The 10,710-nt window shown below is 62.0% G+C and overlaps 2 protein-coding genes across 2 annotated transcripts; one reads left to right on the top strand and one right to left on the bottom strand.

Annotated features, from left to right (window-relative positions):
* Nucleotides 1-458: 458 nt before the first annotated feature.
* LOC127026240 (basic salivary proline-rich protein 2-like) lies at nucleotides 459-8,075 on the bottom strand. Its single transcript, XM_050911395.1, has 11 exons — nucleotides 8,049-8,075; nucleotides 3,959-4,066; nucleotides 3,554-3,667; nucleotides 3,177-3,338; nucleotides 2,367-2,458; nucleotides 2,022-2,158; nucleotides 1,771-1,916; nucleotides 1,530-1,661; nucleotides 1,123-1,238; nucleotides 753-965; nucleotides 459-589 (listed from the first exon to the last, which is right to left on the bottom strand). Exons 2-10 carry the CDS (start codon nucleotides 3,998-4,000, stop codon nucleotides 962-964), a joined length of 945 nt encoding a protein of 314 aa, XP_050767352.1. The 5' UTR covers nucleotides 4,001-4,066; nucleotides 8,049-8,075; the 3' UTR covers nucleotides 459-589; nucleotides 753-961.
* Nucleotides 8,076-8,893: 818 nt separating this feature from the next.
* On the top strand, nucleotides 8,894-9,899 carry TOMM6 (translocase of outer mitochondrial membrane 6; the record flags this gene model as incomplete). The annotated part of the gene is made up of 3 exons (XM_050911170.1): nucleotides 8,894-8,967; nucleotides 9,056-9,157; nucleotides 9,571-9,899. Coding segments are annotated over 2 exons (171 nt in total), but the record flags the coding sequence as incomplete, so codon positions are not given.
* Nucleotides 9,900-10,710: the final 811 nt, after the last annotated feature.

Raw genomic sequence — 10,710 nt, 5'->3', positions numbered from 1 at the left:
CCCCCCTCTACCCCAGCCCCAGCAGCATCGCCGCCGAGAGCCCCGCTAGCAGATTTCTCTTCCCCATTAGGCAGTAATTAAGCTGCTCTGCAATGCTCTCATTTGCTTCGTTAAAGCTTGAGTCCTGGGGTCGTTCACGCTCCAGCGCGCTCTCAAGCCTCTAGTTATTTTTTTGGCCTTTCTCCCAGCTGTCTCCTGTTTATCGGCATCTCCAGCACAGCCGGCACCGGGGCCGACACGGGCTCTGCCTCCAGACAAAGCACTGCTTTAACCCCGGCCCGTAATCCTGCAAACGGGGAGACCAGAGGGATCCCACTCCACTGCTCCTGGGCTATGGCAGTATCCCTGAGCCTAGGGCACTTGCCCCATGCAGGGACCCGGGGACGCCTCGGGGTGAGCGCAGGAGAGCGGAGGCACCCTGACCCCGTACCGGCTCCGTCTCACTGGACCCAGGAGGGTGCTGGGTCCCCGGTGAGGTCTCTGGTGCAGTGCAGATATCAGAGCAAGCCTGGCTGGGCTGTGCCTCCGGCTCTGTGGTAGCTCCTGGCGGGACCTGCGAGTTTTCTGATGGCTGAAGGCCACCGAGAAGCTGTGGGAGAGAAAGCGGCTGGGGGAGGAAGGCAGCGGCTGTGCAGGAGCGGGGGGAGCCAGTGCCGCCAGCACACCCCTCGCCTGCAGCAGTGGCCTTGATGGGCTATCACCCGGGGGGGGGACACACGCCGTGGAGCTGCCCACCACGTGCCGAGACCCACCACATGGCGGGCAGCTTCTGCCTTGGCTCCTCCGGCTCCACTCGGCAGACGCTGCTGTCCCCGGGAACACGGGCAGAGCTCAGCACCCACCTCTCCAGTGGAGCCGGCTGCCGTGCGGACCCCCTCGGCAGGCTCCGGAGGGGCTGTCGGACCGTGGGGATGTGACCCACCACCTGCGCCAGCCTTAGGGACACTTCGGCTGCACGGCTCTACCTGTGCAAAGCGTTACAGACGCATTGCAGAGCCCATGGTGAGGGCTGGCAATGCTGCCCAGGCAAGGGGAAAAAAGGGTTTGCAAAGGGGACTGCAAGCTCCCGCCTCCCCCACGGCACTGCTTTTAGGTGGGAAGAGGAGATGCACTAGCTCATACCTCAAGATGCTCCCCTGTCCCGGCAGAGCTCTTCTCCGGTGGGGCTGGCTCCGTTTCCAAGCAGAGGGGCCCTGGCTGTGGCTGCCCGCAGGTTTCTGCCTGGCTCCTGGCTCAACCTGGGGACATGCAATGACGTGAGGCCGGGACACGTGTCTGTCCCAGGGAGAAGAGCTGGGGGTTGGGACGGACGGGGTGCTAAAACCCAAAGGAAACCACGGGGCTTTGCAGCCCCGGAGAAGAGTCAGGAAAATTTCCATGCCTGGCAAAGAGACAGCAAGGTGAAGAGCGAAAGGGCTGGATGAGAGAGAGAAGGAAGACGTTACACTGGCTGAAGAGACCCCCTGAGCCAGGCACCTCCAGGGGTGCGAGCATCCCTGCCTGCCCCCAGGAGAGGGGTGCTCTCCTACCGGCGTCGCTCCTGCTGCCTGCTCCGGCTCCGCAGCCTCTGTCGCAGCCTGGGCATCAGCAGCCGGGCTCTTCTGAGGGGTGCTGGCCGGGCTGGGGGGCTCCGGGACCTTCCCGCTCACCGCCGGTGGGCCCTAGGGGAAACCATGCTGGTTAGGGCACGACGGCACCGCACGGGGCTCAGACCGTGCAAACTCAGGTCACTGCTGGGTGCTGGGATGGGGCGGGGGGGTAAAAACCCACAACCTGAGCCGTCTGCTCCTTCCTCTGTGCACCATCTTTGCAGGAACTAAGTGGCTGGGGAGGATCAGGGTGCTGTGGCATTTCTTTGACTCCCAGCCGGCTCGTCCCAGAGAGGGAAGGAGAGGACCTGGAGGATGGCTGATTCCCTGCGGAGCAAGAAACACAATGGGAGCGACTCCTCGCTCTGCCCGAGGAGATGCTGCGAAGCATGGCGTGGGGCCCCTCGCAGCCAGTACAGTGTCGGCACAAACCTCTGGAGGGCCAGGGACACGGGAGGCGCTGGACCAAGGCTAACTCTCGGTGGCCATGGCGAAGGCGTCGGCAGTGTCTCCCACCCAGGCCACGATAGGCCCAGGATGGGCAGCCATCCTGGAAACCATCTCGCTCCCTGCAGAAGCAAAGGAAACCCCAGGGTGGGGGGGATTTAGGCTGGAAGGGGTCTCCGGTGCAACCCCCCCACCCTGAGCCGGGCCAGCTTCAACGCTGCATCACCTCTTGGCTGTGCACCGGAGCCGAGCCTGGCCCCGGTGCCCTTGCTCAGCACCCCACAGCTGCATGGTCCCTCTGTGCCCCCCACCCTCAGCATGGGCACCCACCCTGGCAGGCTGGTGGGGGGCCAGAGTGGGTGCTGCTCCTCGTCGGGGAATTCAGGCCAGGCAAAGCAGCTGGGGCCAGGCAGCGGCGGCTCCTGCGGGGAAGGAGGTGGGTTTCGACACAGAGCAGGACAGGGGATGCTGTGACTGCAGAGCAGAGAAGCTGGGCTGCCGCTGCTCCCAGCACCGCGCAGGGAAACCTGTCCCCATGCACTGTCCTTGTCACCAGGGCAGTGAATGGCCCCTGCCTCATTTCACCCACTCCCTGCCCTCAGTCCCGCAGCCGCTGCCACCCCCCCGGCCCGCCACCCCCTCACCCGGCGCCAGCCCTCTCCGAAGCAGTCCTCAGGTCCTCGGTCGTTTTCTCTGTCATCCCAAGGGGGTGGTGGGGGACAGTCGTGGGGTGCCCATCTCCTGTCCTCATTCCCATGGAAGTCGGCAGGGCCAGGGAAGGGTCTGGGGTCCCGGGGACCGGGCTGCAATGGCAAATCGCCGCCGGTGAGGATGCTGGCACGCTGGGGGTAGCCACACAGCTGCCACCCACCCCAGTCCATCTCCCCCTCACCCGGCGCCAGCCCTCTCCGAAGCAGTCCTCAGGTCCTCGGTTGTCTTCTCCATTGGCCCAGGGAGGTGGCAGGGGACAGTCGCGGGGTGCCCATCTCCTGTCCTCGTTCCCATGGAAGTCGGCAGGGCCAGGGAAGGGTCTGGGGTCCCGGGGACCGGGCTGCAATGGCAAATCGCCGCTGGTGAGGATGCTGGCATGCTGGGGGTAGCCACACAGCTGCCACCCACCCCAGCCCATCTCCCCCTCACCCGGCGCCAGCCCTCTCCGAAGCAGTCCTCAGGTCCTCGGTTGTCTTCTCCATTGGCCCAGGGAGGTGGCGGGGGACAGTCGCGGGGTGCCCATCTCCTGTCCTCCTCGTTCCCATGGAAGTCGGCAGGGCCAGGGAAGGGTCTGGAGTCCCAGGGACCAGGCTGCAATGGCAAATTGCCGCCGGTGAGGACGGCAGCTCGCTGGGGTGTTTTGGTTCTGCTGCGGTTCCCCCTCCCTGCCATGGCCCTCAGCTCTTTCTGCCCCTCCTGCTCCTGGCGGAGCCCCTGGCTTTGGCCACCCCAGATGTGTAGGTGAACCCCGACAGCGCCATCTCCCCTCGCTGCACGGCTGCTCGCCCCGGCCCTTGCCCCCTTACCGGGTGCCATCCACCCCTGCCTCTCCTGTGCTGGTGCTCCCAGGGCAGCTCGTCCCAGACGTCGTGGGGGCCATGAGCGCGGGGCGGCGGTGGTCCAGCCTGCCATGGACCGGGCTGCGGAGAGGGCACAGGGAGATGAAAGCAGGATGAGACCCTCACCTTCACCCTTGCACTGGCTGGATGGAGCAGGGATGGGGAGCCAGGAGCCTGTCCACCCTCCTCTCCCGGCCAAGGTCACAGATGATTCCCAATTCTTCCCCATACCATGGTGATGCTCTCCTGGCTCCTCAGCATCCCGAGTGATGGAGCCGCGGGCACCCATCCTTGCCCCGCCAAGCTCCTCCACTCCCAACCACACTGGCAGCCCCAGCTGCGTGGCAGCAGGAAGGTCACAAAACCACCTACCTCCCTGGGGAAGCCCCTCCTGCAGCCCAGCGGTGAGAACATCTTGCCAAAAGCTTGTCCTGGCCCCGGTCCCAGTGAGGAGAAGGGCCCCGGAAGGTCAGCACCCAGCTGCAAAGGGAGAGGTGTGGGTGAGCACGTCCCACAGGACGTCACCGCTGGCTCGGGGACGGCTGCCGGCCAGGTGCCCCCTGCAGCGCTCCCCAGCTCTGCTGAGCCCCGAGGGTTGGGTCACCTCCAGAGCCACACGGCATCGCCACCAGCGATGACCCGCAGGAGATGGGTGAGCTGGGAGCCACACGAACCTGCTCCCTGTCCCAGGAGGGGACACGGGTCCTGGCAATGCCGGGGCTGCTCCCTTGGCACCGGGCACCCCTGCACCCTGCCCGAAGCAGCTCCCCTTGCCTGCCTGAGCCTCCGCTTGCTCGCAGCCACTTTTCAATCGCCCCGTGCAAACCGCACAGGTCACGGAACCCAGCAGCACCACCCCGCTATTGTGTTGCAGGATCCTGGCCAAGCCGCTCTCCCTCCCCGGTGCCGGAGCAGGGACAAGCCGCCCACCGGGTGCCCCCTGCCAGCCCGGCACTGCAGCGGGGTGCAAGCCCCACTCCAGGCTGCATCCCTGCCTCTTGCTGCTCCCATGGGACAGCCTGGCACGGGCACGGCCTGGGCTCTCTGTAAGGGCGAGGTGGCTCAAACCCTGCGGATGCAAAGGGGCATTGCCCAGGGTCCCCGAGACAGCCTTTGTGGCTTCCTCACCGCCGGGCTGCAGCGGCTGCATGGGTCAGAGATCAGGGCTTATTGTGAGGGCCACCATCCCAGCGAGCAGGCGATGCTCTGACCTGAAATCAGCCAACCCCAGCCTGGCCAGGGCACTGGGCTCCCAGAGCCACCAGTTAACACTCGTAGCCTCGACCCAGGCTGGCAGGAGTTAATGGCAGCGCAGGCACCACTCTTTGTCTCACAGGTCAGCAGGGACCACCTAGGGCAGTACCGAGAGTAAAAGAGAGAAAATAACGCTTTTGTCCCCAAATTGAGGTTTTACCTGGCAGATCAGTCCCAGGTGGCCCTGGAAAGCAGCTCGCCCGCCCGGAGAGATGAAGCACCAAGGAGCATCAGATAGAGACCCCTGCACCCCAGCCCAGCTCCCCGCAGCCCCTCAGCCCTGGGACTGCCGCATCTCCCCCACCCCCCGGATCTGCTGAATGCAAACCAATAGCAAGCGATTGCCGAGGGCAGCCAGGTGCTAATTCCCCCCCAGGGAGCTCCCTTGGAGCCCTCCTGAGCACTTGATTTCCCTTCCTTGAAAGCCAAGCTGCGATACCCTCCAGGAGCTTTTACTCCCGTTTGCAGAGCATCTTCTGACACTGATTTCAGCTGCTGAGCATAAACACTCACTAACAGGGGAAGCACGGACAGACCCCCCCTCATTTCCCGAGGGCTGCAAAGACCCCAGGCAGCACCTCTTCTCAAACCGGCCTCTGATAACCAGGGACAGCCAAATTCCTCCGGTTATCTAAGATCCCTCAGCAAACCTGGTTTAAAGCAGAGTTTGATGCAAGACCTGCAAACCCTGCACTGCATCGGCCTCTGCGTGCAGCCCTGTTCCTGCTCCGTCCTCATCTCTGCGGCTCCACTGTGCAAGCGGGGACCCTGCATCCCCAGGGCACAGAGCATCCGTACAAGCCCATGCCCCCAGCGCTTGCCTCCATCCAGCTCCAGCATCACCTGGATCGGCCACATGGTCCCCGGGATGCTGCCAGCCTTGTGCCGGGGCATTTGGGGGAGCAGGGCCCCCCCGGGGACCACAGCACAGCCTGCAGGGACGAGGAGGGGGAAGGACAAGGGCGAGAGGGTCTGGAAAGCGCGGCATGCAGGACAGCGCCCAGCAGGGATGCTGCCATCGCACCCACCTTTGCCGATGCCGGGAGGCCGAGGAGCGGCGTGCCCAGCGCCCCACTCCCCGCATGGACAGCCCCGCTCCCCGGGCACGGCTGGCTCCGCTACCGGGGCGGCCAGGAGGCTGCGGCTCAGCGCTGTCGGGTTCCCATAGACCTGCTCGGGGCCGATGTGCCGCTGAAGCTGCCTGTGTCCGTTGACCCTCTAGCACCGCGGCCGGGTTTGATCCCTGCTCACAGCATCGCCACCCCCAGCAGCCCCGGGGACGGAGCCCACTGTGGCTCAGAGGGTTTCCCGAGCCTGCTGCCGGTCCGACGCATCGCCTCCTGGGGCAGCCAGGCACTGGACACCTCTGCCAGGCACCTCCAGCGTCTCCTCCTCCCTATTTCCCTGCATTCCCACAGGGAACGGCACTCCCGGGAGTTCATTAGCACCAGCCACATGTGCTAGTACAAGGTACAGACATCTCGCCCGGCCCCGTGATGAGATGCATCACCTTCCCGATGCTTAATGAACATCTGCGTCATGTCAGGGTCTGACAGCAGTGGGAGGTTTTGCTGGGGGCTGGGAATGCTTTGATAACAAGCTGGTCTGAACTGGTCTGCCCAGCAACGCAAACTCCTGCACGGACATGGAGCGTGAAGAGGAGTTTGTGACCTTGCAGGAACGCAGGAGGAGATAAGGGAGAACACAGAAGGCTCGGAGTGAGCTCGCTGATGCCAAATGTTAGCAAAGGAGGAGATAAAAGGGAAAGCCCAAAGTCTGAGGTGGAGTAAAATCCTTCAAAGACGGCAAACGAGCAGTGCTGTTCGCAGGGACGGGGCAGCCCATGGCCCATCGGAGCTGGCTGCTTCTCAACGCTGCTCCCACCGGGCAGATAACACACAGCTTTCCAGCTGGTCGGTTAATTATAGTCTCTAATAGCTATAAATCAATTAACTAACTGGGTGGATCAATTAGCTCTTTGGGAAAGGAATACAGCAGCAGGGACAAATGTGGCCGCAGCCTGGATGGCCACTGTCGCAGTACGTCCCTCTCAAGAGCTGAGTGGCTCCGTAACCCCATGGCTCCTTGGCTGGTGCACGTCTTCTTATCAGAGCCTGGCTTGGTGACCTGGGTGTCCCCAAAGAGGAGGATAACTAGCTCTCAGAGAGCAGGGAAATAGGAGTAATAGGAAAGCTATCCTAATTGCTAGAAGTTCTGCGTAAGGGTAAGCTACTCTGATGGCTAAATCTTTGTATAATAATAAAGCTCTCATTGTAACTACAACCCTGTGGCCAGTTCTCATTCCACAAAGGATCCTTAAAAGAACCTGCCCATCCCCATAGCATCAGGTGACGCGCAGCGCGCCCCAAAAGGTGCAAACCACGTCAGGTTTGGGGCTCCGCAGTGAACGCCTCTGCTTGGGCCAGGTTACTTTTAGCAGGTCTCAGACCCACCATCTGCTTTTTCCAGGCACAAGAACTCGGGTGCAGGAGAACACAAGAGCTGCTGCGGGGGTCAAGGCCTCGTCTCGGTGCACCGATCTGGTCCCAGCTCACCCAGCAAACGCCCTGTCTCGCCGGTAACCAGCCGTCACGGTGACCTCGGCTGCTCCGTCCCGGATTGTTTGATGTGGAACCACATGGGCACGGTAATATATAATCTGCTGTCAAAGAGTGTGGAAATCGAGGCAGGGACGGCCATAATTACAGTGAGATTAGTACCAGGGCGCTGAGAAAAGGTGATGGATGCCCAGGTAAGCACCAGTGCAGGGTGCCCCGGCAGCAGGTACGCGTGCAAGGCTTAAACGGTGCTAATGAAGCGAGTTTTGCTGTCAGGAAGTCCCCTCCCGATGGAAACAGGCACCTCCTGGGGGAGGCTGCGATGCCTGGGGTGGCTGAGAGCTTTTTTTCCCCCCGCCAAGTTTTTTCCCCGCAAAGGCTGAGCCAGGGGCTGCCAGGAGAGGGGGAGCGGGCTCGGGAAAGGCCAAGCCCATGGGGGGCTGAGGGCAGCGGGCCCATGGGGCGGAGGAGCGGATAGAGACCCACAAACCGGACTGAAAGAGCAGGAAGGAGGGAGTCGAAGGGAGGATTTGGGAACAAGGAACAGAATGAAGGTTCAGGCACGGGCAGGGACAGAGGAAACAGGAGAGGCGTTTTCCAAATGCCACCGCTGCAACACCGTCCTGCCCACCGGTACCGCCGGTGCTTACTGCTGAGCGCTGTCCTTTGGGGTGCAACGGCGCAGGTTACAACCGTCCGGGCTCCGGGATCCAGCACTTGCACCTGGAAAATTCAGAGTCAGAGAAGAGGAGAGGTACCTCGGCACGGCCCGCGCAGCGCTTCAGGCATTCCCTCACTTTCCACATATTTTTCCCGTGGAAAAACTTCACACACACACCCCCGCCCCCCCCCTTCCCTCCTCCCGCAGCAGCAATCCCCGACAGCGGCTGCCCTTATCGGCCCCTGTGCAACCCCGGCTCCCACGAACCCCGATCCCACCGTGCGGGGGGCTCAGCCGGGCGGGGGGGGGGGGGGGGGGGGGGCGGGGGGTTCACCTGGCTGTACGGCAGGGGATGCACGGGGCCGGCGCTGCCTTGGATTTTTCCGAGCAGGCAGCACCCGCTAAAAACAACCTGCGCAGAGCCGAGGGGTGCAAGGGGGGGGCCCCCCCCTCCCCTGCAAGCGTGCAAGGCGCCGGCGGCGGGCAGGGGGCTGCACCTCCCGGTGCCACCCCGCCGAAACCCGGTTCCCCCCCCGCCTCCCCTCCTCTCCCCCTCCCCTCCCCTCCCCGCCCTTGCACGGGCAACCACGGGAAGCCACGCGCTTCGTGCAAGGCGGCCCCGCCGGGTTGCACGGTGCACGGTGCACGTTGCACCAAGCAACGCCACTTGCACGCGGAGCCCCGCTCCACGAGCGCGCTGCCCGCCCGCCGCGCACCGGAAGTGACGGCATCGCACGGCGGCGGAGGAGGAGAGCGAGGGGTGGCGGCGGCATGGCGGCGGCGGGGGCGGCCGCGGCGACGGCGGCGGCGGCGGCGGGAGCGGGCGGGCCGGGGTCCGCGCCGCAGGGGCTGCGCGGGTGGCTGCGGAGCGCTTACCGCTTCGCCACCGACCGGAACGACTTCCGCAGGTCGGTACCGCGGGCGGGACCGGGTGCGGGCGGCGGGACAGGATGCGGGCCGCGGGAGGGAGCCAGCGCTGGTGGTTTCTCTTTTCAGGAACCTGCTGGTGAACCTGGGGCTCTTCGCCGCTGGGGTGTGGGTCGCCCGGAATCTGACGGACATCGACCTGATGGCCCCGCAGCCCGTCCCGTAGCGGCGGTGAGTCCTCGGGGGAAGCGAGGCGGGGGGGAACCTGCGGGCTGGGAGACCGCGGGGACAAGGGGGCCTCCGGGCGACCGGGAGCTGCTGCGCTTCTCTGTAAAACTGGTCTCCAAAACTTGTCTCCGGGTATCGGTGACCCAGCCGCAGTGACCACGGGTGTGCAGCCGTGCTGGCAGAGCCCCCCCAAAGCGTGTCAGGGCCCCCCCCGCCCCGGGAAGGGGACGTCGCCGTGCGAGGTGACCAAATAAAAGATAACGAGCTACAGGAGGGACTAAACCCTGAGCCCACGCTGGCACCAGGAGGGCTACAGCCTAAAGCAATCTAATTTATACAAAGAGTTGGGTTAAATTGCCGTACAGCTGCAGAGTAGACTAGCAACCTTGTCTAATTGTGCTTAATTGCTGACCTAGGGAAGAAATAGAGCTGCAAGGGAGGAGAGCTCGTCCCCCCCGCACCCGAGGACCAGAAGAGACGTGTTTAGCCGTTACAAGTTCCGATACGTTCGTGGGAGTACGTTCTGGTCTCCTTCTCTGCAGAGCTGCTGCTTGCACTTCAAAGCTGTCATGCTTGAAGCAGCGACAAGGGGGGGGAAGCTTTTAAGTGTGAAAGGGAGAATTTATTTTCAGTTCGTTCTGCACAGTGAGAATAGTTTACGCAAGGACGCGAAGCCATTGTGTGTGGAATTTTCTTCTGTACCCCCATCTAGATGTTTATTAAAGTATGTAGAATAATGACATAACCCACTGGAATTTCATTTTTTTAATAAGAAACTTCAGCTTACAAAAACAAGGTGTAAAAAGAGTAAAGATTTACAAAAAAATCATAAAAACATGATTTATATTTCACACCCGAAAGACAAAGGAACAAGTCCAGTCCTGGGTTGTAAGCAGGACCCATCAGCTACTTATTCAAAAGGAAAAACAAAACTGTGACAAGCCCTAGGTAAACTCTAACCACCAGAAGGTTTCCTGGGTAATGTCCGGATGAGAGAAAAGCTGGGACACTTAACTGCAACAGAATGACGACGGTGTGTGGGAAGAAGAAGCCATTTGGTGTTGCATAGCATTTTAGCGCCCTGGACTGAGACTACAGCTTGCCGTTCCCAACTTTAAAGTCCGGCTGTGGGTGGTGAGGCTGTTCGGGGAACAGTGAAAGCACCACGTGAGGCTGACGTGGGAGCTGCGGCTGCGATTTACTCTGATGCGGTACACGACAGCTCCTCGAAGATGCTATTTGTAGAGCAGAATAAACTTCCCAGCCCTGAGCATTGGGGCAGTAGGACTGCAACATGGCTTCAGATTCTTTGGACAGTTACGCACGGGTTTTTAGTTTTAAGACATTCTTCTGAAGTAGCGCTGCCTCCACGTTTTGTGACGGAGAACTGCCCCCTTACCTGCCCCAGAGAGAAACTCATTCCACTACCGATACCAATTGTTAAAAATGTTGTTTTCAAAGCGGGTATTTTAACATCCTGTAAAGAAAGGAAGTTCTTTTGAAGTACGGATAATCCAAGTTACGCAGAAACAGTTTCTGCAGGAAAAGGGGATTAA

Source organism: Gymnogyps californianus, chromosome 27 (assembly GCF_018139145.2).
Source record: "Gymnogyps californianus isolate 813 chromosome 27, ASM1813914v2, whole genome shotgun sequence".
NCBI lineage: Eukaryota > Metazoa > Chordata > Aves > Accipitriformes > Cathartidae > Gymnogyps > Gymnogyps californianus.
The sequence above is the reverse complement of the archived record's forward strand: the minus strand, read 5'-3'. Positions and strand labels throughout refer to the sequence as shown.